General features: G+C 53.1%; 1 protein-coding gene across 3 annotated transcripts in view; it reads left to right on the forward strand.

Moving 5' to 3' along the window:
- CRHR1 (corticotropin releasing hormone receptor 1) overlaps positions 1-27,602 on the forward strand; it is a 50,204-nt gene that overhangs the window by 12,898 nt on the left and 9,704 nt on the right. For 2 of the 3 annotated variants that reach the window (XM_028164917.2, XM_007175845.3), the window contains exons 2-4: positions 9,991-10,078; positions 19,475-19,594; positions 24,367-24,452. In XM_028164917.2, the coding sequence (XP_028020718.1) occupies positions 9,991-10,078; positions 19,475-19,594; positions 24,367-24,452 (294 nt within the window). Of the gene's footprint in view, positions 1-9,990; positions 10,079-14,672; positions 14,693-19,474; positions 19,595-24,366; positions 24,453-27,602 lie in introns of those variants that run through there. The other variant, XM_028164918.2, reaches the window with a different exon arrangement.

The following is a 27,602-nucleotide window of genomic DNA, read 5'->3' on the forward strand; positions in this document are numbered from 1 at the left end:
CCAGGATGGGAGGTAGCGGTGCTCCAGGGCACTGCCTGCCCCCCACCTCCCTTCCCTGCGCTCAGCAAATCTGCATCAGCGACAGTGATGCAAACTTTACTTTCGCAGGTGTCTGCTGGCTCTTGGGAATAGAGTGGTGGTGGAAAGTGGGTGTGCACACCCTGGGTGGGCAGGCAAACCAGTCAGGGGGCACTTCTGGAGAGAAAGGCCAAGTCAGGAAGGAAGCAACTTATACATAGTCGAGTAATACTAATCACTACCGTTGGTTAACGGCTTACCGTGTGTTTGGACCTGTGCTGTTTGAAATGCACCGTATTGTTGAATCTCTCCAAAAGTTTTAGAATATAAATACTTCATCCCTATTAGCCCCATTTACAGATGGGGAAACTGAGGCTCAGGGATGTTAAGTGATTTACCCAAGGTCACACGGGTAGGAGGGGGCAAATAAAAGATACCAGTGTGGATCTCTCTGGCCTCAGAGTTAAAGGTCTGAATTTCTACTCTCCTGTAAAACCTGGAGTCAGAGCATATTCAGACCTGGAAAGGAGTGTAGGGAACACTGCCCTCCTCATTTCACAGATGAGGAAACTGAGGCATGGGGACAAGGGAGGGAGACTTGTCCACGGTCACAGAGCAAGTTTGTCAGATTCGGAACAGGAGCACAGCCCTGCACTTTCCACCCCAAAACACTTTTTCCTTCAGCACAGCCTCCTGGAGTCCAAGGTGGAGATCAGTGCAGGAAGGAAGACCAAGAGCAAAAGAGAGCTCCTGGTGGGCAGGGGGAAGAGATGCAGGAAAACGGGGAACAGGAAGTGAACCCGTCAAAATGTCCTGGTGGGACCCCATGGTCAGAGGGGTCAGAAAAATGAAAACCCATCCATTCATTCACTCTGTCAGTCATTCATTTATTCATTCAACAAACATGTATGGGGGCCCACTCTGTGCCAGGCCCCACTAAGGGTACAGAATTAGCCAAACACAGACCCTGCCCTCAGGGAGCTTATAACCAACTGGACAGCATATCTGGGACCCTTGGAGGGGAATGTGTGAACTCCAGAGCTGGGGTGTCTCAGGTCCTCACTGCCCTTAGGGTGGGTGAAGCAGGTTTCAGCTCTGCTGTGGGGCCTCGTTGTGGGAGCAGAGGTGTGAAGTAGCAGGGAAGGGGGCAGGGTGCCTCCTGAGCCCAGGGCCCCAGGGAGAAGACCTGAAGGCGGGAGCACCCAGGTGTGCCCCACTCCCTGAAATGTAGGCAGGAGATCTTCCTTCCCATTTTTTCCTCTCTGCACAACAGCGATTTAAGTTAATTAAATGGAACAATAAATTCTTTCTTAACTGCCTAGGACAGAATAATCTTTCACTGCTCACCCACTTTGGGGAAAGCACAGGCTCTTTGCTTTGAGGTGGTGACAGGTTGTGGCTATCCTAGAAAGAGGCTGTCCTGGGGCAGGATGGGGAGAAAAAGGTGGTTGGGGGCAGAAGTCCTGGGCAGTCAAGAGGGCTGAGAAAGGACATCTAACATCACCACCCTCTGTCCCAAGTCTGGTTTTACCCTGGCTAGTCTTTAGAGCACCTCTTCATGGATTAGAAAACGCACCCCCCACCCGAGGGTCCTGGCTCTGCTGATGCACAGCCTGCAATTCTAGCCCCCAGAGACCTCTCCACTTGGCACCTCTGTGCAGGGCAGAAATTGCACAATTGCATGTGGGCTCTGTACCTTCCCTGTATTGTCATTCCGTCACTACAGATATATCCCCTGTAGGCACACAGGTTTCAGAAGAGTTGATTGCGCATATGTTTTATTTCTGCAAATCAGATCCTAATTTTTAAATCCAACGGGGAGCCAGCTTTCTAAAGAAATCTTGATTTATGATCCCTCTTCTTTTTCATATTTAGATTTTCTTTCTCTTGGCTTTGCTTAAAACAGGCTATACCTTGGAAACCTCATCTCTGATAAAGGGTCACTATCCAAACTATATAAGGAACTCATACAACTCAATAGTAAAAAAAACCCAAAAAAACAAAAACAAGCCCCACAAATAATCCAATTAAATCTGGGAAATGCAAATAAAAAACACAATAAGATTTCACCTCACATCTGTTAGAATGGTTATTATAAAAAAGCCGAGATAAGTGCCAGGGAGGATGCGGAGAAAAGGTGGTGGGAATGTAAATTGGTGCAGCCACTGTGGAAAGTAGTATGGAGTTTCCTCAAAAAGTTAAAAATAGACTGCCATATGATAACAGCAATTCCACTTCTGGGTATGTATCCAAAGGAAATGAGATCATTATCTTGAAGAGATATCTGTATCCCCATGTTCATTGCAGCATTGTATACAATAGCCAAGATGTGGAAACAACCTAAGTATCTATAAATGGATGAATAGATAAAGAAAATGTGGTATATACATACAACAGAGGGTTTTTTTAAAATTTTTATTGGAGTATAGTTGCTTTAAAATGTTGTGTTAGTTTCTACTGTGCAGCAAAGTGAATCAGCTATGCGTATACATATATGCCCTCTTTTTTTGGATTTCCTTCCCATTTAGGTCACCACAGAGCACTGAGTAGAGTTCCCTGTGCTGTACAGTAGGTTCTCATTGGTTATCTATTTTATACATAGTATCAATAGTGTATACATGTCAATCCATACAATGGAATATTATTCTGCCATAAAAGGAAAGGAAATCCTGCCATGTGTGACAACATGGTTGAACCTTGAGGGCATTATGCTGAGTGAAATAAGTGAGACAGAGAAAGACAAATATCATATGATGTCACTTATATGTGGAATCTAAAAAAGTCGAACTCAGAGAAACAAAACAGATTGGTGATCGCCAGGAGTGGAGCGAGGTGTGGGAATGGGTGAAGGTGGTCAAAGGTACAAACTTCCAATTATGAATGAATACATTCTGCGGGTATGATGGACAGCATGGTGACTATAGTTAACGATACTGTGTTATATATTTGAAACTTACAAAGAGAGTAGATCTTAATAGTTCCCGACACACACACACACACACACACACACACACACACAATTGTAATTACGTGAGATGATGGATGTTTTAACTAATCTTATTGTGGAGATCTTTTTGCGATATATACATATATCAAATCATTATGTTGTACACCTTAAACTTACACAATGTTATACGTCAATTACATCTCAATAAAGCTGGGAAAGAAAGCCACAGCCCAGAGAAAAGCAGACTCAGAATGGTCAGATATTCGGGTTGTGGAGCCAGGGGACCCCAGGACCCAAGAGGAGTGGGCCTTCCTTCCTCGGCCAGCAGACGGCAGTGTCCACTGGGGGTCTTGCCTCCCAGGGAGGGTTGCAATCTCGGCTTCACTGGGGAGTTGGGAGGCCTCTCTGTGCTCCAAGTCAGGATCTGCCACAGTCTCCTGGGCCAGGGAAGGCAGCCAGGCTCAGGTTCACGCCCAGCTACTGAAGAGCCTCCACTGAGCCGGTGCCTCTGAGGTCTCACTTCCCCTCTCTGGGCCTGTTTCCATACCTACAAATGATGAAACTGACCAGCTACGACAAGCTGATGCTCAGGAATCCACCTTGGCACTCCAGGCCTGAAGGATCCATCGCAGCCCGGTGTCTGGGCCCTTCCACAGATGGCCTGTCCAGCCTCCTCAAGCTCAGGACCCTCCCCTTGCCTGGAAAGCCCTCTCCCTCCTTCTCACAGTCTGTGCCCACTCTGCCATTCTCAAACTCACCTCCCCCAGGAAGCCTGCCCACACCATCACCTTGTGCTGAGCCCTCCTGTAATCCCATGGTCCCCCTGTGCTCACCAACACCTTGCCTTGCCATTCTCCTCTTAGTGTGTGTGTGTGTGTATGTGTGTGTGTGTGTCTGTGTGTCCTTCCCTGCCTCTTCTGAATTCCTTTCCTTTTTTCCAAATCAAGGAGTCCTGGACTCCTTGAATGTAGAATCCCAGTTCAGCAAGGGGCTCAGTGAGATCACTTAATCTGGTGGTTTAAAAAAACAAGAGACAAAAATCAAAACAACTTTCCTTCTAAGCTGAAAAATCCCTTTTCAAAGGAAAGCTTACAGAGAAGGCAGAACAGTCTGACTGAGTGAAGGAGAAGGCCCTGGTCCTGCTGCAGCCCCACTCTCCAGGGCCTGGAAGGAACACCAGGACCAGCCTGCTCTAATCCAACCCTCTCAGTAACTAAGGAAGATTCAAGGGCCCAGAGTGACCAAGTCATGATAGTGACCCCATGGGCACTTCTAGCAGACTTTAAATTTCAGAAAGCATCTTCCTCCTTTTCTCCTCCCTCCCCAGGTGACCTGCATCCCTGTGATGCAGGAAAGAAAGAGCACGTTGCCCAGAGGGGCCAGGTGACTCGCCCAAAGTCGCACAGTTAGTAGTAGCAGGATTGGGCTCAGAACTCAACAGAAGTGGGAGGAATCCTGCTGAAAGATCGCTCGCAAATGCTGCAGCTGTGGTTCTGCCCAAGGGCCAGCTCAGTCCCTGGCTCCTAGGGAAGGTTTTCTTGGGGCCTCTGAGGGCTCTCCCAGGCTGAGCATCAGAAGTTGTTGTGTAAGGGAGGGAAGGCAGGCCCCCATCTCCTTGCTCCTCATGAATTTGGGGAGGTGAGCGCGGCCCCTGGTGCCTCCAGTGGCCCTTCAGGATTCTTGCTGAAAGGTTAATTACCAAACCATCCCATCAAAGGAAATTGCACTTTTGTGCCTTAAAGACCAAACTGAGCTTCAGCAACATAGTTATTTATGGACTCTAATAAGCATTTTCTGGGTGTGATTAACCTTTATGCCAAAGTCACACTGGGAATTGGGATGGCAGCTTCAATTCTAGCCACGCCGTGTGCTGGCCGGGGGGTGGGGGCAGGTACAGCAGCTGGAGCAGCCTGGAGCAGGCAGCTGTCAGACTCCGGCCCGCCCACCCTGCCCTCTCCACGGCTCCTGCGCCCTTCCCTCTCCTCTGCCCATCGCTTCTTCCCATGCCCTGTCCTGATCTATCCCCCTCCATCCTTCATCCACTTGAAAGACAGACCTGATCGCCTGCTTACTGGGCCCTAGTCTCCACTCAGCTGCTAAAAACAGTTCTGTGACCTTGGGCACCTCAACTATAAAACCCCTGTAAAATGGGGAGCATGGAACTTTGTCTGCTTTCCGCAGCACAGTGCCCCTTCCGTGTCAGGGACCCCTGGGTCCTAGGATGGTCGGTTCATGTGATGCTGTGATCGAGCCACAGCATGCCCTTGGCCTTCTCAGATTTAACATCCCAGCTTTGGCTCTTTGGCAAATGGAGAGATTTGCAGCTGAGGCGCGGGTTTTATTTGGGGGCCTCGGGGCTGCCAGGCTGGCACACAGAAGTGAGGATCTACCTCGTGAGTGAGCCTAGCGCCTGCCAGCTTCAGATCCTCAGTCCCGTTTTGGTTTTCTCTCCACCTCACGAAGTCCTGAGAGCTTGGTTTGTCAAAAACGGTTCTGAAAGGAGAGCCAGCGGCTAAGGCTGATGACAGAGGGGTCCAAGGAAGGGGCGATTCTTAGATCAAAACCACTTCTGGTTTACTTTGAGAGAGGATGACATGTCCAGTTTGGTGAAGCCCAGGCGTCTGATGTGACCCTACTCACCACATGCTCCAGCCATATTTTTTGGAGTGCTAGACCTCACCACAGAGTGAAGGAAGCTCTTCACGCTCCCCAGGAAAATGGTCAGCATTACACGCAACATTCTGCATTTAATTACAGGGTTTCATCCCCTCCCCTGCCTCGTGTGTTTGTCGACACCAGATTAAGAATTCACAGCTTTAGGGCTTCCCTGGTGGCGCAGTGGTTGAGAATCTGCCTGCCAATGCAGGGGACACGGGTTCGAGCCCTGGTCTGGGAAGATCCCACATGCCGCGGAGCAAATGGGCCCGTGAGCCACAACTACTGAGCCTGCGCGTCTGGAGCCTGTGCTCCGCAACAAGAGGCCGCGACAGTGAGAGGCCCGCGCACCGCGATGAAGAGTGGCCCCCGCTTGCCACAACTAGAGAAAGCCCTCGCACAGAAACGAAGACCCAACACACCCAAAAATAAATAAATAAATAAATAAAGTTACATCTAAAAAAAAAAAAAAAAGAAAAAGAAGAATTCACAGCTTTAGCAGAACACAGCATCCTTGAAACTTCAGGGGCCTGTCTCTACAGTGCAATACTCTCCTGTTGGTGCAGTTGGAAAACTAGTGAACGTTGAAGAGGAGATCAACGTATGGTGGAAGGAAATACACAGGAAAACTCTGGACTTTTCATGAAACTGTGATTCAGGAATGAGCCAGGAGCCTTGACAAACCCTTCCGCAGAGCCAGAGGTGGCACAGGCCCAGATTCTGTACAGAGCCAACATTTCCTGAGAGGAGAGATTGGTTTGGGAATTGTAAGAAACGTTTTTCTTTGCATAGTGCAAAACAGGCCCTCTATTGGGAGAAAATGACTTTGTGAACCAGCACATCCAAGGAGAGGTAAGGGTCAGGGTTACAGTTAGCCAGCCAAGGACAGGCTTCATCCCGTGGCATTTGCTTTGGATTCATGATGAATCTGGACTCTCCCTGCTCCTCTGTGAACCCCAGGACATTAAGATGCGAGGCTAAGACCTTCTGGCTGGTGTATTTGCCATCTAATTAGAACCCTGGGGTAGAAGTGCATTGTGCAATTCCATGCATTTGGGACTAGTCTGAGTTCTCTGATTGCCAGGGTCTAGTGCATGTACGGAGGGGACCTGGGCACATTGACGGGGGACCGAGTTGCTTTGCTTTGGAGGGTTGGGGAAGATGCTGCCTCAGGGAGGGGCTCTGGACCTGGCGTTTGAGGACTGCAGACTTCACCAGGTGGGCCAGGGTGAGGAGGGGGCAAAAGTGTGCAGACACCAGCAGGAGCCTACGTGCTGGGGAAGCAATAAGTAATTCAGTGTGAATAAAACGTGGTGTGCTTTCAAGGAGGATCTGAAAGACCGAAACACAAAGCACAGCTTCAGGCTTAGAAGGATAGCGGTGGAATGCCAGGCAGCAGGGCTGATATTTTCACATAGGGTGTTACCGGTTTCTTTAATTTACCTGTGACTGAGCTGGCTCTGGGAGCCCCATTTCCACGCTGTGTGTGTGTACACGTGTGTCTGTGTTGGGAGGTGGCAGAGGCAGGGGTGGGTGACAAGCCGGGGGTGGGGATCTCTAGTCCCCTTCTAGAAGAGGCCTCTGGCCATACCAGCTGAGCGGCCCTCTCTGGGGACAGCTCAGAGCTGGGTCCCTGCTGACTGCGCCAAGCCGAGCAGCAGGTCTGTCAGCGAGGACACAGCTCTCCGCTTGGCATGCAAGAGCCACTGGCGGGCCTGGTGGCTTCCTCCTCTCTCCGCTTCTGCGTTTTGAAGTGGAAAAGGAGGGTAAAGATATTTCGCCATCTCTCTGGGGACAGTGAAGTTTAATTAGTGATTAATAAAGTATTGGAAGTTCCTTGGGGCCAGAGAGATGAATGAGTTTGTTCTAATCACTCCCAAGTCCCAGGAGCAAGTTAGCTGACCCCAGCGCCGTTGGCTGAGGCCAAGCGCTGGGCACGGGATGGGGGTACAGGGCCGGGGCAGGGGGTTGCCTCGGAGCATGGAGCTTGGCCCAGTAAGAGCATAAAGACCCCTATGATGTGACAGGAGGAGTGTACCAGCGAGGGAATAAACAAACCCACTGCGGACTCAGGCACAGCACTGAGGGGACAACGTGGGGGAATCATCAGGGTCAAGGGGGGGCTTCCTACCGGAGGTGTGGGTGGAACAGGTCCTGACCAGGAGTGGGGAGCATTTGATTCCATCTTGGGTGGGAGAGCGGGGAGCAGGGTCTGTCTTTGTCATCAGATGGCGGGAGTGGGCGGGTGGGTGGCACAGGTTGTGAGGGTCTGGGGCGCAGGGTGGAGGCCAGTTTGGGAAGAAGGTATGGGAGCAACAAGGCCAGGACTTGGGTGAGGCAAGTGAGGCATTTTTCTCAAGCGTGGAATTTAAAGAGCTGCCCCAAAGTGCAGTATCAAGATAAATCATATTTTAATATTATTACTGATTTTTCCTTTTACCCGAGGCTCCAGCATGGCCCAGCACTGTTAGTGATCCTGCCTTTTTAAAAAAAGCTTTTGATATGTTGTTCATTATGGAATTTTTTGCATTAATTTAGAGTTTAAAAAAAATACTGCGTTAAAATATTATGTATCTTGACTACTAAGTTTTCTGGTGCCCCCCCACCCCCACTTAAATTTTGCACTGGAGGTGAATGCCTTGGTCTCCTCACCCTAGTCCTGGCCCTGCGAGTGAGGTCTGCAAATGAGGGCTGCGAATGTGTGCTGCTCGTGTTGGCCACCACCCTGGCTCTACTCTAAATTAGAAACTTGCTCACGTGGGACTCGGATGAGTCCCTACCTCTCTCACGAGCTCATTTTCCCCTGTGAAATGGCTAAGGCTGCTTCCAGATCGAAGTGTCCCTGTCTGAAGTTCTGCAGTGAATTTTGCAGAACTGTTTGGAAATGGGCTGGTGCTGAGACACCCTGGCAGGTTGGGGGGCGGGGGGAGGAGAGGAGACGATCCCAGGGAGGGGACCCCAGGAAGGAGGAGCAGAGGAACAGGGGTGGTGATGCGGAGAGCAGCCTCCCATGAGGTCAGGGAGACAGGGCTCTGCTGGTCCTTGGGCTCTCAGGTCCTGACAACTGGAGGGGGGCGCTGGTTACAACCCTCCACTACCCGAACCCCCCACACGCTCCTTAGTCCTTCACAAATCAAATCCCAAGGGAAACAATCACCTCGCCTCCAACTCGTGACTAAATAAGAATCACCAAGTTCAAATCAATCAGCGTGACCTATTGAATGCCTGTTGTAGACCTTAAACACAATGTAACTTGTTAATGTATTCAGCAAATTAGAATGCAATGAACAAAACAAAATCCCTCCTGTCTTGTATCAAGCTGTGCTGCTCACAGAGGACTTCTACATACACTGCGTCCTGTAAGCCTGGCGGAGTGGTGGTGGGGGGGCTAGTACACCCGTCTTTACAGGTGAGGACATCGAGGCACAGAGAGGTCAAGTAACCTGCCCATGGCAGCACAGTGAAACTGGGGCTGGATGCCAGGTCTCTTTTGACTCTAAATCCACAGGGAAGGTGTTGACCTTAAGGGAGGGGACACAATGATTATGTGCGGGTGTTAGTTGAAGAAGGGGGCAGCCCTCTAGGTGTGGGACCCATCCTACTCTCCCCAAGTGGGCTGAAATTTTGGAATCAGAGTGACAGAGTCCCCAGGGAGGGTAAAAGGCAAAGATTCTCCCTGGATTAGGGCAGGCATCTTTCCAGACACATTCATCCCTTCACCTCTCTGGGCCTCAGCTTCCTCATCAGGGACGGCCACGCCAGCCGGCCCCACAGAGAATGAAGTACCATCGCAGATATAAAATGGCTTGGTAAATGGTGAGGCACAAGTTGTAGTGACCAGTAATTAGCTGGACGGGGATGAGGGCCCGGGAGGCAGCTCATTAAACCACAGGTCCTGAGCTCCTGCAGCTGGGGAGGGAGGGAGGCTCACTAATGGGGGTCTTCTGTGAGCCCATGCGGCAGGGGGGGTGCTCGGGGGGGGGGGGGCAGGTGGGAGGGTGTGGGTGTGGGTGTGTCGGGACACGCCTGTGCCACCCTTGAGACCCCGTGAGGATGGAGGTGGCTTGCTCAGGCAGAGCCTCTCTGGAGGCCCCCAGCCCTCAGGGAGAAAGTTCCCCTCTGTCCTGGGAACCTGGGCTCCTGCTGTCACCTGCCTCCCTTTCAGGCCCCTCAGAGAGCAGGGCAGCCCCAGACCTTGTAGGCAGAGAGGACACGGCGGAGGAGGAGGGCAGGGAGGCTGGGCCGGTGGGGGAGGTGGGTGTGTCTGGGATGAGACGTGTATGAAGGGCACAAGAGGGGCAGCAGGAAGCTCCAGGCCAGACCGCTCATGACACAGTCTAACTGTGTCCCTCACCTCCCTGTGCCCACAGGCCCTTCTCCTCCTGGGGCTGCACTCCATCTCCGCCTCCCTCCAGGACCAGCACTGCGAGAGCGTGTCCCTGGCTGGCAACATCTCTGGTGAGCACCCCCATCTGCCTCCTGCAAGATTCCAGGTCCCCACACCCCTCCCCAACCCCCAGGGCTCCCAGAGGCTGCACACAGAGCCATCCATGCCCTGGGGCAGGAACAGCAGAGAGATTTCCCCTCTGGGGCTCCAAGCAATCCATCATCTATCCACGGAGTGCTGTGTTGAGGAGGATCCTGAAGTTGGGTGTGAGTGTGGTGGGAAAGAGAGCTGCGATTAGGTGACAGCATCAGCCGGGGGCACAGAGGGGCTTTTGGGGCAAGTGTGCCAAGTAGTTATCTGCCCTGCTTTGGGCTGGACAACAGGGGAAGTCGCCCCAGTCCTTGCAGCTGTGAGAACCAGCAGAGCGGAGGGCTGGGCTGTGACTCAGGCATCAGAGAGGAAGAGAGCCTGCTGTTTGCTGCTGCTAAAAATGCCTGAAGCATAATATGTAGGGCGCTCTGTGTGGGGCACTGTCCGAGGTATTTGAGATACAGCTCTTCCTTGACTTACAATGGGGTTACGTCCAGATAAACTTATCATAAATTGAAAATATCGTTAAGTCAAAAATTCATTGAATACACCTAACCTACCGATCAGCATAGCGTAGACTAGCCTACTTTGAAATGCTCAGAACACTTACATTAGCTACAGTCGGGCAAAATCATCTAACACAAAGCCTATTTTATAACAGTGTTGAATATCTCTTGTAATTTATTGAATACCGTACTGAAAGTGAAAAACGGAATGGTCGTCTGGGTACAGGTTGGTTGTCAGTGTGTCAGTGGTTTACTCTCATGATCGCGTGGCTGACTGGGAGTTGCTGCTGCCGCCACTGCCCAGCATCACGAGGGAGGATTGTACCACATGTTACTAGCCTGGGAAAAGGTCAAAATTCAAAATCTGAAGTGTGGTTTGTACAGAATGCATATTGCTGTCAAGCCATCGTAAAGTCGAAAAATTATCAAAGTCGAACCATCGTAAGTCGACGACCACCTGTATATTCACCCAGTTTTTACAACGACCTCCTGAGGCAGGTGCTGTTATCCTCCTTTTACGCATAAGGAAACTGAGGCACAGAGCAGAACTAGTAAGTGCTGGAGCTGATTTGAGCCCAGGAAGCCTGGCTTCCAGATACGTTCTTTACCACCGTGCTCTACCCCTCCTCGATGGAAAATACTGCTTAACTGCACATATTACTAATACTTGTATAACTTCACCATTTACAAAGTGCTTTTGTATAATAATCTTATTTCATCCTCACAAGAGTTTAAGATGCGATATTTGTACAGATGAGGACACTGAGGCATGGGAGAATTCGGTTTTTGGGCTCCTGAGGCCATGCCTTTTCTAATTTGGGGTGTGGTCCTTGAACCCTCATCCTGGTCCCTTTAACCGGGGTCCTGGGGATGCCGCTGCCCAGGTGGAGAGGTGCACCTGAGGGTCTTTGGGAGGCTTGTTCTTTGGTGATTCATTTTCCTCTGCAGGTCTCTCTCCTTGATTCAATCCAACTCATTAACTGAGCACCTACTGTGCTCCGGGCCCCATGTTCCCTGGGAGAACAAAGAGGAGCTCACAGTCTGGTACGGGAGTCAAGTTCATAAACACATGTGCTATGAGGCGCAAGGCCCGCGCTGTTGGAGAAATGGTCACCACGTGCTAGCAGGGAAGCAGGGAGTTTCTGAACCTGGGCCTGCGGGGAGAGGAGGCTTCCACAGCTCCAGGCAACTGCCCCCCGGCCTGCTGTTCCCTCACTAGGGTGGGGTTTGGGGGGCGAGAGAATGAGCACCAGACCTGGAGCACCGACTGGGTTCCCATGCTCATAGTGGCGCTCAGTCTTGTCCTGTCTGCCCTAGGGGCCCCCACTGATAGCCACAGGGATGAGCATGCCTTTGACTCCCTTGAGCCTCACTTTGCAGTTATAGAGTAGGGTGGGAGGGCTGACACCTGCCTCAAGGATCTGTTATGATTAAATGCACTATGTTTAATGGCAATATTTCACAAACTGTAGAGTGCCATACCACTACCGAGTATTATTTATTATTGTTGGTAAGAGCAGGCTTTTAAAAGTGCTTACTGTGTAGCTGGAATGAGGGGCAGGCACTTGCCATGAATTGCTCACGACAATGGAGATGGCAGGGAGGTTAGATCAGGGTGGTGTGAATCCAGGAAGGCTTCCTGAAGGAAGAGGTTTCAAGGTGAGTCTCTGAGAGACTGAGCAGGGACTGGCAGAGAAGAGCCAATGCTCTGAGCCGAAGCTAGAGTTGACTGAAGACTAGCAGGTGGGTTTGGTGGAAGAACAGGGGAGGGGTCAGGAGGGAAGAGCAGTAAGCCTGGGGAGGTACTGGGAGCCCAGAGCATCTGGCTGCAAAGTTGGCTAGGCTGGGCCATGAGGAATGGAAAGTTCTTGAGCAAGAGTCTGGAGGAAGACTGGGAGGGAAGAGACCTGCTCGGAGGCCTGGCCCGAGAAGAAGCTCCCCCCGATCCCAGCCCCTTGCACGGCGGCCAGGTCAGTCTCCACTAACTTGCTTATTGTACTCCTGCGCAGTGACATCCCTGAGCTCACGAAGGTGTCACCTGTCCTTGGAGGCAGCAGGCCGTGATGAATGTCGTTCATTTCCCAATGATTTGTACTCTGTGCCCCTACCCCCAGCCCAGCCCAGCCCAGCCCAGCCTGCCTGGCTTCAGGGCACACAATCCATCACCCTCCACAGCAGCCTCTGAAAATGGGCTATTTGTCTTCCGACGCTAAGACCTACCCAGACTGATGGGCACTGGTAGAGACAGATGGTGAGGGTGGGGTGGAGGGACTGAGACAGATGGATGGGCGTCTGGCCGGGGTGGCTGGCACTGAGCTGGGGCCTTTGGGGGGCCTCTCCCATGCCAGGAGCAGGGAGAAGGTGGGTCCCCAGGGCTGATGCTCCATCATGTGGCAGATCACAGACTTGGCAACTCATAAAATCATGGCGTGAATATGACGGTGCCAGAAAGTAATAGAATTATTGACCCATGACATCAGAGATAAGTGGAATCATAGCACTGACAAGGACCCCGGGTCATCTCCTGTCTTGAGGTCATGAATGATAATAATAATTAATGTAACAACTAATAATAACAACCAATGTTTACTTAGTGCCTATTGTATGTTAGACACCATTCTAAGTGCTTTAATCTCATTCAGTCATCAAACAATACTGTTAGGAATTATTTTTATCATCGTCTTACAGAAGAGAAACCTACAGCTCAGAGACGTTACGTAATTTGCTCAAGTACACGTGGTTACTAAGCAGTAGCCCCAAGATTTGCATCAAATGGCCTGATTCTGGACTTTCCCGCCACCATGTATGTGGTCACCTGGAAAGTCGCAGTACCCAGGGCCCACTATGGTCAGTCCCCCAGGGGTGCAGAGACGTGCCTGCAGTTTCCCATACCTATACTGGGTTTACGCACAGCTCCCAGTATTCCTCAGAACCTACTATGTACCTGAGACTGTGCTAGGTGCAAAACTGAAGAGCCCATAGACCCACAGGACAGGAGGCTCCCACCCACATGTCCTGATGAATCAATCACACACCCTACAAAGGCATCTTCCTATTCTGCCCAGCCAAGGAGAAGACAGTCCAATGACAAAGTGGCCGAGCAAAGAGCAGGGCTCTCTGCCTGGCCTCTCCATGCCAGGTGACACAGGCAGAGCCCCTGCCCGTTCATCCCAGCAGCACCTTCCTGGAATGAGCAAGCAGGTGTGTTTCAGAGACTGCCCTTGGGCCACTTGGCTGCCCCTCTGGGCAGCCTTGGCTGAGTCTCCCTCCTGGGCTTAAACCAAACAGGGGGATGGGCTTCCCAGCTGCAGGGCTGCTGCCACGTGCCCACCTACCCTAGTTCATTCAGAAGCCCCTGATGGGAGACCCGACATAACTGGGGACAGGAAGCAGTTCCAACCTTCCTTGGAAGTTATCTACTATGGAAAGATCTGCTGAGTACATTTGGACCCTGAGCCTGATGGGAAGGGAACTATACAATCTATTTGGGGGAAGAAACCAGTGCCCAATTGTGCACAAGTTTTAAATAGGCCACCTTCAAAGGGTTCTTTTCTGTTCATTAAAGCAGTTCCCCCCAGGACTCTGACTCAGCAGGTGTTTTTCAGAGGCAGGTGGGAGCCCTTCATACTGTTCCTCTCTCCTCTTCCCTCCATTCACAGGAATCTGGGGCGGGCTGACTGCGGTGCTCCCATGAACAATTGGAGTGTTGGCCCCCATGCATCTGCTTTGTGCATGTGTGGGGAAGGAGGAAGATACAGGACCAGTTTGATGGGTTACTTTTGGCTCCACCCACCCCCAGCCGCAGAAAAAACTCTGAAGGGATCTAGCTGCCCCATGAGTGAAGGGGTGAGCCACCAAGTGACAGGAATGTTAATACCTCAGACACACTGAGCACACACCTGCCTGAGGGCCTTTGTAGCTGCTGTTCCCTCTAGAACCCTCTTCCCCCAGGTAGGCACACATTTACCTCTCTCACTTCCATTGGGTCTCTGCCTAAATATTAGGACCAAATTAAAACAGCACTCCTGTCGGTCTTTATCTCCTTACCCTGCTTGTTTTTTCTCCATAGCGTCTCTCACTGGTTAACAGGTACGTCTGTCTGTCTGCACACAAAACCCCAACCCCCAACCCCGTAGACTGACAGCAGGGCATTTTTTTTTTTATACAGCAGGTTCCTATTAGTTATCTATTTTATACATATTAGTGTATATATGTCAATCCCAATCTCCCAATTCATCCTGCCACCACCCCCCGCTCTCCCCCCTTGGTGTCCGTACGTTTGTTCTTTACATCTGTGTCTCTATTTCTGACAGCTGGGCATTTATTTTATTCATTACCGTATCCCCAGCTCCTAGAACAGGCACTGTATCCTCAGCTCCTAAAACATTCCTTAGGTGGTCAGTAAAACTTGTTGAATAAAGAGCAAAGTCTTTATTTCTCCCCACCTATTACTTCACCGACCAGGAGGGGATCCTGGTGACGGGTCTGCATGGGGAGGAGTTGGGTCCTAATAGTAACTCAGGCTTCGTGCTGCTGGCTGGTAAGTCTACCTGGCTATTTGCAAGGCTGGTTTACTCTGGTCCAAACTGCTCCTCAGCCCAGAACTATGCTACCCAAGGGGGAACATATCCCCCAGGAGAGCAGGAGAGACGGCACATTTGTATCAGTGGGACCTGGAGAATCACAGGCCAACAGCCCTGACCTCTAGGTCCTTATAGCCCCCATGCTGAGTGACACCAGGACTTCTTTTCCTTCCTTCTCCCCTTCCCAACTAGGAAATCCAGTCCCTCCCCACCCACAGTACCTCTGAAATTATTTTTCTCTGTACCTTGTTCTCCTGGCTTTCTGTCTGCTTCTCCCTGTTTTATTCTCAGTGTCTTTTGTCTTCTGTTTCCTCTCTCTCCCCCTCTCTCCTTCTCCCCTTGTCCCCTCCCTGCTTTTCTTCTCCTCAAAGAGTGATGGAGTGAATTGAATGGGTGGCATGAATTTCATCAAGGGCCCTTCACATTGCCTGGTACAGAGTAGCGTTCAACAAAGGTTGTTTCCCCCGGCCCCCCAAATCCTGTACACCCTTCCCCTTCGGAGACTGCAGCCCCCTCCCTTCCCTCGACCTCTGGATCCCTGCTCCTCTTCCTCCACCCTTCCTTTCCTCCTCTTTTCCCTCCCTACCTCTCTCCTCTCCGTCTACTCCCTAAAACCAAGAGGCCAATTCCGCTTAGAACTTCCTAGCCTGTATTTGCGCGTCGTAGCCTGGTCGCCGCTCCTGATTGGCCCTGTGCCTCTGGCCACACCCCTGCTTGGCTCTTCCCTCCCTCGGACCCCGCCCACCCAGTTTCTGGAGCCCAGGCCAGCGTGAGCGGGCCTTTTTTTTCGGAGGGAGGGGTAACGTCGTTTCCTGACAGCTTGCATTTAGTTTCTCTTCTTCATTCTTGCAGCCTCTCTCTGCCTTTCTTCCCGTCTCGCACAAAGACTTTCATTCCCTCCAGGATTTTCTGGGCTCTTAATGTAAAGGTCATGTCTGCGGCAGTGTTCCTCCGCACCACCTCCATGCAGCCTTCTGTGAGCTCCGAGAGACGGGAGGAAGGGAGAGAGGGAGGCACTACCGGAGGAGCCCAGGGCACAGAGACCAGTGCAACCAAATGCTGAGAAGGCCAATTGCCCAGACTGGGGACCGCTGTGGTGCAGTGGGAAGAGCCCTGGGCAGGCGTCAAAACCCACTTCTGCCTCTTAGTGTCTGTGTGACTAAGGATAAGCAATTTGCTCGGCCTCAGTTTTCCTATCTGTAAAACGGGAGAATTAGCACCCCCATTGGCAGATGGTGTGACACCCATAGTAGGTGGTATGGAATCCTAATCTGTACCACAGACTAGAGGCAGAAAGCTCTACCCTGCCCATTCCCGCATATCCCCGACCAGCCGTGGGTGGGGTCAGGCCTCTGGGCATTAGCTGGTACCTGGTCCTTGACCAGGAGGGCCATCGGCTCAGCAGCCTGTCCCTGCCTCGGGTCTGGCCTGGTCTTGGCTGTGGTTGGTGCCCAGTCCTGCCCTGCCCTCTGTTCTTTTCAGAAGGGACTCTGGGGAACTTTCCAGGGCAGGGGAGAGAGGGCAGGGAGGGAGGGCAGATGCTACACTGAGAGTGGGCCTTAGGCAAGTTCCAGGTACCACTTGTGACATTCCATTTAATGCTCCCAGTGCCTAGCTCAGGAGATAATGTGAATGAGTGAGTGAATGAACAACCTACTGAGGAGAGTTATTAAGTCAGGTGGTATATGTAAAGCACCTGGCAGGTGCCTGGCACACAGTCAGCCCTCAATAAATACTGCTCCTTTCCCTGCTGCCTCTTTGACTGTCCTCCTCCCTTTATTGGCAAGCAATGTGCTGTAATAGAAAGAACACTCGATTTAGAGTCCCAAACACCTGGTTATGAGTCTTAGTTCCTTCACTCATTGACTCATGACCCTGGGCAAGTCAGTTACTTCCCTGGGCCTCAGTTTCCTCATCTGTAAAAAGGGAATAATGAATCTGTAAATTAAAAAAAAAAAAAAGGGAATAATGGCATTGCAGGGTGAATGAGGAGCAAACAAAATACATGAAGAAGGCCTTTGGAGAAGCAGAGCACGGTCCATAATATTATCCCCCCTCATGACGGCCACATGCCTCCGCTTCTCCCCTCCTCCAGGCTCAGCACGATTGGCATGACCCATGGCAGATTAAAATCTCAACCTGATTTCCTCACTCCCCTACCCCCATCACCTCTCTGTGATGCCATTCGTGGAGGCTCCACTGTGGCACAGTGCCAGGGCTTGGCCCACCCCTGCTGCCTAGCTGGCCGTCTCCTCGTGTCCATTAAGCCCCAATCCAGATTTCTTTCTCTTTCAATTAAACCACTTAGCCTCGAAGCCTTTGCCCCTTGAGCCCAGATTTGCACACACATCCTATGAATAGCTTTGATTAGAAAGAAAAACCAGCATTTGGTACAAGTGTTGCTCAGCACTGCCCTGCATCCAGCAAGTAAGGGATGCCAGTCTAACCCAATGCTGTTTCCTGAGAGACTGGGCACAGGCTAAGCTGGGGGGGGGAGATGGCAGGCGGGCCCCAGCCAGGGCTTGGCAGCTGCTGATGCTCTGGACTGAAGATGCCACCCCTTCATTGGCTCGTGGCTCTCCCTGGCTTGTCTGTACACTCTATGGCCTGTCTCAGGTTATTAGCCTCTCCAATCGTGATGGACGCACTGGGTCTCCACAGGACTGGTGTGCCAGCCTTGAGAGGAGAGGGGCATGGAAAGGCAGAGAAAGAAGGGGCAGCGTCAGGAGGGATGCCAGGACTGTCCTCAGCCCAGCCCCCACCCACTGGAGACCAAAAGCCCCCCCCCCCCACCTTCCTAGAAGTGTTACTGTGGCTTCAGCTCTGCTCCAACACACACACACGCACGCACGCACACGCATGCTCCACTCCAAAAAGCTCTTAATTAAGGGCAAACATTTGGAAGGGGATTTTGACACCCTGTCTCTAGTCCGGTTGTTTACATCCTTTTCTGAGTCACAGACCCCTTTGAGAATCTAATGAAAGCCATGGTGCCTTTCCCAATTGCATGTATAGAACAAAATTTTCATTTAATTTCAAAGTCTCTATGAACCCTTAAAGCTTCCAGTGGACTGAGATTAAGAATTTCTGATCAGATCCAACTACTTCATTATCGATAAAACACTAAGGCCCAGAGAAGGCAAGCGACTTGCCTACAGTCACACAGCAAATTAGTAGCAGAGCCCAGTCTGAAGCCAGGGTTCCAGATTACTTATTCCTTTCCACTCCCCCACGTGGTGTTTCCCTCCCTTTTTTCTCCATGGTCCCCTTCTCAGTCAGTCCTCTCTTAGGTCCCAGCACAGACCAGAGCACGAATGTTCAGTAAAAGTGGTTATCAGGTGAGCTGGAAGGTGGGCCAACTTCCTTTAGCTGGTTCCTCCCTGCGGGTCCAGAGCAGATGTGGTTTGGTTCTAGAGACATGTGAGGGAACTGGGTCAGGGGTTGGCTGGGTCTCTTCCGAGCCATTCCAGGCTGTGAATTCTTTTTTTTTTTTTTTTTTAATATTAAATGTGGGTTTTTTCTTTTTCTTATTTACTTATTTATTTATTATTATTTTGGCTGCGTTGGGTCTTCATTGCTGCACGCAGGCTTTCTCTAGTTGCGATGAGCAGGGGCTACTCTTTGTTTCAGTGCGTGGGCTTCTCATTGCGGTGGCTTCTCTTGCTGCGGAGCACGGGCTCTAGGCACGCAGGCTTCAGCAGTTGCGGCACTCAGGCCCTAGAGCACGCAGGCTTCAGTAGTTGTGGCATGCAGGCTCAGTAGTCGTGGCTCGCGGGCTCTAGAACGCAGGCTCAGTAGTTGTGGCGCATGGGCTTAGTTGCTCCACGGCATGTGGGATCTTCCCGGACCAGGGATTGAACTCATGTCCCCTGCATTGGCAGGTGGATTCTTAACCACTGCGCCACCAGGAAAGTCCCAGGCTGTGAATTCTAAGAGCTGCGATCCAACTAAAGGGCCAAGAGAAGTGTCCTCAGGCTACAGAGCAGGGGACCTGGAGCACGTCCAGCCTTCTTCTAAATGCCAACCAGGATCTCAACTTTTACCACCACCTCCAGCCATCTCTGTTCCTCCTCTGCTCTGGAACCCACATTGTCTCCCTAGTGCCATAGCGTCAAATTCAGATTCCTTTCCCTGGTGTCTCCTCTGCAGAAAAGGAGCTCATCTCTGCACTGGGGTCATTGCTCCTGTCCTGTCCCCAGATGGCTTGTGAATGTGGCCCAGTGGGGAGGGGGGGTGGGACACTGGAGTGGGGATGTTGCTCTGCCTCACCAGCCGTCTCTGCCCACAGGACTGCAGTGCAATGCATCCGTGGACCTCATTGGCACCTGCTGGCCCCAGAGCCCTGCAGGGCAGCTGGTGGTTCGACCCTGCCCTGCCTATTTCTACGGTGTCCGCTACAACACCACAAGTAAGGGAGCCCTTGGAGGGAAGACCATCTCCTGGGAGGTGGGACAGGATGGGAAGAGCTTGGGACTTGTTGGAGGTGGGGAAAATAATAATGACAATGACAATAATAATAATACCATTCACGGGTACATCCGCCATTGACCAACGGCCAGCTCTGTGCTCTGCTGGGTATTCTGCTCATTACTACCGATACTCACAATACCCTGGAAGATGCCACATGTGACTATGTCATATAACTAAGGCCTCCGAGGCTCAGAGAGGTTAGGGAAGTTGCCCAAGGTCAGCAGCTGGTAAGAGGTGAAGCTGGAATTTGCATCCGGGTCTGTCTGACACTTTCTTCTGCAGTTGACAAACTGGGTTAACGTTGGCATGAGCCATGAGGTAGGGCAGACATCATCAGAAAGCCCTAACTTTGCTCAGAGAGGATACCAGGCCTATCCAGGGCCCTCCAGCCACGAGACGGGGGACTCAGAGTTTTAGATCCGTAGGCAGGGGGCTTGTCCTTGCATGTAGGCCCACAGGTGGGGTGGGGGTGGGAGACGACTGACCCGGGCAGGGTTTATTCAGATACTTGATCCCCATGTAAACACCCTGCTCCCCTAGGGCCCTGAGCCTCCACCTCCAGGCTTTGCAGCTTCTTGCTATGCCACCTGTCACCCTCAGAATTAATTTGGTCTCCCCTGTCAATGCCTCACAACCCCTGCTTATCAAGAGAGCAACAGGTGCAGGCCAGGGGCCCTGAGCTGTCTGAGGGGAGGGTGGGGGGGGGGGGTCCTTGGGTGGGCCCTTGGGGTCTGGTGGGCCTGAGCTCAGAGCCTCCCCAAGAGGTGACAGAGGGTGACCACAGACACCAATTGTGACCTTTAACACAATTTTCCTCTCTAATGGCCCTCTGGCCCCTCATCTGAGGATGGAGAAGCCTGGACGACATGGCTTCTTAAGACTCTGTCCAGCTCAGAACTCCCAAGTTCTATCTCCTACCCCTCTCTTTTTTTACCAGCTGGATTAATGGGGTTCGGGTTGGGGGCCACAGCCAAGGAGGGGTGGGAGGGCCCTGGGGAGGTGTTGGGACTGGGCGGGAGGCTGGAACAGCCAGACCATGCAGCTTCGTGTGTCTGCAACCGCACCCTGGACCCCAGGAGGAGAAGAAAGCCTGGAGGAGGTGTGGGGAGAATGCAAGTAGGAGGAAAGGCAGAATGACCTAAGGGAGAGTTTGTGTATCCTGCCAGCCTCTAACTTGGGCCCATTTTAGTTGGAAATGCAGGCAAAGAGGCTAAAACTGCCCAAGGTCACAAGGCTTGGAGGCAGCATTGGAACTGGGGAACCAGAGCCCTCCTGCTGTTCCCCTCACCCGGCCGGGTGCCCTGCCCTGGAGCTCCCCGGAGAAAGGCAGCATTAGGGCTGGTGATTGGTGGGGCATTGGGGGGCTGCTTCCAGGAGGACCCCCCCCCCCGCAAGTCCCCTCAGCAGTGCACCAGGTCCTGTCAATTCCACCTCCAAAGTGAGTCTCATGTCTGACCCTCCCTGCCCTCCATCCCCAATGCCGCTGCCCCGGTCCAGGGTACCCCAATCTCCAACCCTAGTCTCTCATCTGACCCTGTCACACCCTCGCTTGGAGTCAGCCCTTCTGTGGGTCCGCATTGCCCCCATGGTCAAGTCCCCCCTCTGGCTACAGTCCTGCCTACCTTTGCAGCTGGTCCTGGCCACTCCCCATGAACTACCCCCACTCTCGTCCCTGAAGGTGACTTGACATGCCCTGAATAAACCTTTAGTGCCTGGGCACATGTAACTCAATTGGGCAGCCCTGCCATAAGTGGAAGCCAGGAGCCTTGGGCTCTAGTCCCACCTCCACCTGTACCTGGTTAAGGAACCCTCTGCACTGGCTCTCCCTGGGCCTCAGTTTCTCCACCTGCAGGATGGGTGGCGGGAGGTTTGGGTGAGGTGCTCTCTCGGCCCCCTTGCTCCTCCTTCTGTGACCCCAGGAGAGGAGATGGAGGAGTTGATGGCCGCTTGACGTGGGGGCGGGGCTGGAAGATTGCCCTTTCCAGGTGCCCCCAGCGCCAGAATGATGAGGAACGCCCGAGTAATCAGTAGCGACTGGGAACGCAGAATTGCACCTAATCATTAGGCACTATTTAATTCATTTACCGATGAGGCGCTGCCAGGACTTCTAGGCCTTCTCCTTAATGGCCTCCCTCCCACTGCATCTGATCTTCAAAGGAATGGGAAGCATTTCCCAAAATATCCATTTTCCCATGAATCTCCGGGAGGACTGCTCAGCTCAGCAATTAAAGACAAGGAAGCCGCATCCTCCCTGGCAACGACTCGCTGCTCCTTGGGCCTGTTTTCTTGCAGGATCACCTCCTGCAAGCCTGCTCCCTCTGGATGACCCGGCCTGGGAAGGACTCCAGGCTCCTGCCCCACCTATGGGATTCAAAGGGGAGCTTGAGCCGAGGGGATGCCTCCTGGAATCCCCGCCAGTACCCCCTATGATAGCGACAAGGGACATGTTCTGAATCTTATGGAAGGTTATAGAAATATAGCTCCAAGACAATAATAATAAAAACATAAAAATAACAGCTCACATCACATGCCAGGTAGAGCTCCAAGCACCCCGTACATGTCAGCTAGAAATGCCCCTCAACCATTGAGGTAGGAACCCTGGTTAGGATCATTCCTATCTTGCAGATAAGGAAGCTGAGAAGTCGTGGGACTCCTCCAGGTTCACACACGAAGCTAGTAGCGGCTGGTGCCAGGATCTGAACCCAGGCTGTCGGGGTGGAGAGCTCGTAACACTACAGTATACTGCCTCTCTTAAGGCAGCAGCTCCCACCCCTGCCCTCGTGCCCCTTCCCACCAGATCTCTGACCCCAAGTCCCTTTCTTTGAAGACATTTTGGAGCAGCCTCTGGTCCCAGGCACCTTCCGTCCATGGCAGACACACTGGATTCCCCTGCTTCCGTGCGTCCCCCCAGGCGTCCCCGAAGCCCCAGCCACTGAGCCCTCAGCCCTCTGGTAGCTTATCCCTCATTTAGCAGTTAGGAGGGAATCAGCAGCATCTTCAACTCTGCCCAAGGGCTCAACTCTGCCGAGACTCAGGTCCTCTGGCAGGGAAGCTGAGCAGAGCTTTAAAAATCCATTTAGCCTCATTTCCCCACTGGTGTGCTGTGCGAGAGCAGCCTCTCAGCAGAAGGGCCGAGGGGCAGCGTTAGAGAGGAGGCCTCAGCCCGGCAGCCCTGGAGGCCAGGCCGGGGCTCCCTTTCCTGCGGAGGCAACCGCAAACCCACCTCCCACCCCATCCTCTCCCTCTTGTGACGTGCTGCCAGCAGAGAGGCAGGTCCCAGGCTGGACGGCCTCTTGGGGATCATCTGGTCCAGCCCTTCCTCTTACACATGAGGAGAGGGTCCTGAGAGGCCAGCTGGCCGATGACACTCACGCAGTGGGGGCCCCCGTTCTGCCTCTCTCGTGGCGCTCTGCCACCGCAGGGACTGGGACCCAAGCAGCTTCCGCAACCTCCTTCGGCCCTGCTGGTGGGGGGGGGGGGGGGATGTGAGGTGAAGGTCAGTGTGAGCCATGGAAAGGCCTGCAGCAGGTGAGGGGCTCCGGTGGAAATGGCTCAAGCCTCTCCCAGCCAGTGATCCCTGGAGTCAGGACCAGAATTTACTCCGGGAAACATATTTAGAGCTACCGATGCCTGAGAGGGGTATGGGGTGGAGCAGGGTGACCTCCGCCAGCAAAGAAGCAAAGACTCCAGATTTGAATCTCCCTTGGACCCCTCCCTACTGGGTTTCAGGGCCCTGGTGTCCCCGGGGCGTGGGCAGGAAGGAGGGCGTCCCAGAGCCCTGAAGCCAGGCCTCAGTTCAGACCACAGGCAACTCCCAATCTCCTTAGAAGGTGACACGTTCTGGCTTCCAGGCTGATGACTGCTTGGACCCCCCCACCCCTTCCCGGGCCACATTCCTGCCTTATTTCCCAAGTGCCACGTGCCAGGCTGGGAGCCAGTTGGAGCGGATCCTAATAACGAAATACTTGCTACACGAGACCCACTCCCATGACATCCCCCAGCACATCTCCCATCTCCTGCCGCCTGTCATTTTCTGTCCCAAGAGACCTCCACCATGGGTGCTCCCACTACGTGGCCCTCCAGCATAAGGCCTGCTCTAGGGAAATGCCACCCTGGTGGCCTTCCCTAACAGCTGCCCTGTGATCCCCACCCCCGTGAGACACTGCCATGTGAGACCCCCACGGGATACCTCGCCACGGAGAGTCCCACCGTGTGAAACCTGTCATTGCATTGTGCCACGTAAGCTGTCACCGCACTCCCGTCCACATCTTGCCCGGCCTCGTGAGTGAGAATTGACTCGTCAGAACTCACCATTCTTTTTTGCTACCATGTGAGACCCCAGAATGGAAGATTTCTCAGAAGGGTGCCCACCGTGTAATCTGCCCCACATAAGGGTTTGCAAGGAAGCAGGAAACAGCCCAGTGAGCTGGTCAGGCCTCTGCCCGTGGGCATGATTGTGTCAGCCTGGGTGGGCAGAGCCATGGCCCCGTGGGCAGGCATTGGGGGTCACCACTGTATCTCTATTGGGGGCCAGTGGGCAGAAAGAGGCAGGAAGGTGGAGGTAGTAAGAAAGCCCCTTCCCCCCCCAGCAAGCCGGCTCCTGTGCTGGCCCAGATGGACGGCTAGATGGACAGTCGAATGGACGGACAGATGCTCAGTTACTCTTCGGGAGAGGAGCCACGGGTCACTTTGACTCTCTTCTTTTTCCAGACAACGGCTACCGGGAGTGCCTGGCCAATGGCACCTGGGCCGCCCGCGTGAACTACTCGGAATGCCAGGAGATCCTTAGCGAGGAGGTGAGGCTCCGAGCCAGCTATCCCGTTGAGGGCAGGGCCCGGGCGCCCAGCACGGCTCTGCACCTGCTAGCAGCCAGCCGGATGGGAGAGCCAGAGGCTGGTGTCTCTGCCCTGCAGAGAGAAGCCAACTGGGGAGCCAGAACTAGGCCAGCCCGTGAGTGGGCGTCCTCAAGGGAGGGTGAGGCAGGAGGGCAGGGGGCAGGCTCTGACAGCGGTGAGTTGAGTCTCCCTTTCTCCCTCCCTTCCTTCCTTCCTTCCTTCCTTCTTCCCTCCCTCCCTCCCTCCTTCCTAGCTCACTGGGACCTGTTCTCATCCGTTTTCCACCCCACCCACCGGGTCCAGCCAGGATCCTGCGTTAGAATCCGGGATGTGGGTGGGAGGAGCAATGGAGTTGGAAAAAGCCCTTGAAGAGCCTTTCAAATATTTAAATGTTTTTGAGAAAGACGTTGCTTAGACACAATACAAAATTAAAAAGGTACAAATGGGAAAACAAAAAAGTCTCCCTCCCAGCCCTGTCCCAGCCACTGGGCTCCCCCCATCAGAGGTAACCATTTTGCCAGTTTCTTAAGAGTTCTTCCAGAGACAGTCTCTGCATAGGCAAGCAATTATGTATATATATTCTTTTTTGTTTTTCACCCAAATGTTGCATATTATACACTTCGTTCGACACCTTGCTTTTTTCATATAATCATCCACCTTGGCGATTGTTCCGTATCAGTACGTAAAGAGCATCTTCATTCTTTTTTCTTTACATGTGCATAATATCACATTGTACAGATGTTCCATAGCTTAGTTAACCAATCTTTATTCTCATCTTTGCTTATGACAAACAGTGCCGCAATGAATAATCTTTTAAGGGTGATGTTTGGCAGACACACGGGCATATCTGTCGTTCTGTGTTGCTGCTACCTCCGTCCCCCTTGTCCCCTCCCCTACATCTCCACCCACCCCTTTGGTGGGTGCTGAGGAAGGTGGGGGTCATGGAGCGGGAAGGAGGAGTGAGCAGAAAGGAAAGGGCAGATGGGAGATGCCCCAAGTTGTCCAAGGGCCCCAGGCTGCTGGGGCGTGGGAGAGAGGGGCTGGTCTAGGCAGTTCCAAGAATTCCAGTGCCTAAAAGATCTAAACTGGAAGGGACCTTGGGGACCCTCCATCCCATCTTGATCTGCCTGGTGATAAGAATCATCCCGAGCACTTGTTCAAATGCAGGGCTACACCCAACATCCGATAAACCAAACTCTCCAAGGACAACCTGGGAATCTGTATTTTTAACAAGTGCAGGGGGTAGTGTGTGGGGGGGTGATGGGGAAAAAGTGAGAAACTCTCATCTAGGGTAACCCGTTCACCTTACAGCGAGGGAGACTGAGGCCCAGAAAGGGGGAGTGACTCACACAAGGTTACACAGCCAGCGTGAGTCGGAGCCTGGACCCCGGGGCTTTGGAAGTGGCTCGCTTTGCCCAGACCAGGTACTTACTTGGTGTGCAGTGAGGTTGATGGTGGGAGAACAGCTTTCCCCACCTAACACTCCGCTCCCCACCCCCCGCGAATGCCTTGGTTAGCCGCTCCCCCAGGCTGCCTGGCCTCACATCACTGAGATACTGGGGCTCTGCTGTCTCCTTGTAGAAGCTGTAAAGGTAGGGCAGTGCTTAGCCCAAAAGAATGACACGCTCTTTAGTAGTGCTGCTTTGGCAGACGAAAGAGTTACTTGGGATGCAGGGCGAGAGGCTTCCTGGCATCTAATGTCACACAGGCCAGGCCTTATGGTCCACCCCAGGCCGGGTGGGTTGGCCCAGCTCCCCAGTGACCTGACCTGAGCAAAGACAGCCCCCAGGTTGCTAAGCATCCACATGGTGAGCCGACCCCAGAAGTCCAGGGTTGGGGATGAAGGCACCCACCTGGACTGGGGGAGGAAAGTAAGGTTCCCATGTTAGGAAACATAGTCGAACCAGAAGAGTGGGGCTCGGGTGGGCAAGAAGACCACTCAGCGGAGTGGGGGACTCCTTACCTAGCACACAGTAGAGGAGGCAGGAGGATGGGAAAGGCAGGTCAGTGTTGTCTGCGGCTCTTAGGACCGCAGTTCACGCCCGGAGAGGGACGGTGTCGGGGAGCACAGCTAAGGCGAGAAGCCTGCAGCCCCTCCGTCGCACCCCACCCTGCGCTTTGATCGTCCTGCTGGGTCTGCAGGGCCTGAGGCTGACCATGTGTCTCCAAGTGGAGGTCAGATCGCCAGCCTCCTGCCTTAGGACAGACACCCCTCCCCCACCCCAGAGCAGCGAGCGTCTGTCCCCCTCTTGGACATCAGCAAGCTGGAGACGCCACAGCTGCCTTCAATCTCCCTCCCTGCACTGGAGCCTCCTGAATGTCAGAGGACACTCCCGGTCCCCCAAATCTCTCCTGCTCTAATTTAAGCCCCTTCCTTCTAGTTGGCTGATGGGGGACACTCAGCAGCCCCCCTTGCCCCCAACACCCTTCAAAGAATCAGGGGCAGAGGTGCCTTCTCCACTCTGCAGCTCCCACCCCTTCTGCCTGGACTGGGGTCTCTCCCTCTCTCCACCAGCGGGCTGGGGGGAGAAGGAGGATTAGGGGACACCGGCTTCTCATCAGGCCCCTCTTAGACAGTATAACGGGAACAGCCCCGGCTTTGGAGGCAGAAGCTTTGAGGTTTGGATTCTGGTTCCAGCACATGTGCTGTGTGACCCTGGGCAGGTGACTCAGCCTCACGAAGTCTCAGCTTCCTCGTCTGTAAAAGGCCGGAGAGCAGCTCAGTCTGCCTCCTGGGGGCGGGAGGGCGGTGTCCGACTGCGGCTTGGCCTGTAGAGGGCGCTCCATCTATCCACCGCCCCTCGGCCTCTCATCACCTGAGCTCAGGGGAAGCTGTTGTGTTCATGAGGGGGGATGGTTGGGGGGGGGTCACCAACCATCGGGCACCCCCGATGGGGTCACGGGCACCGCTGTTCGTCTGGTTGCAGGGCTCACCCCCACCCGGGCTGCCCCGCCCACCCTTTCCCCCGGCAGCCCCCGCTGGCCCCTTTGCCTGGCACTCTGGGTAATCAGTTAATTTAATTAGTGAAAATGCCATCCCCTTCTGCCAGCCCCCAGCCTCGCCAGACCCCTCCCCATTCCCAAGTCTCCCCGTCCCCTCCTGGAGCTACT

This window comes from Balaenoptera acutorostrata, chromosome 20 (assembly GCF_949987535.1).
Source record: "Balaenoptera acutorostrata chromosome 20, mBalAcu1.1, whole genome shotgun sequence".
In the NCBI taxonomy this organism is placed as follows: Eukaryota; Metazoa; Chordata; class Mammalia; order Artiodactyla; family Balaenopteridae; genus Balaenoptera; species Balaenoptera acutorostrata.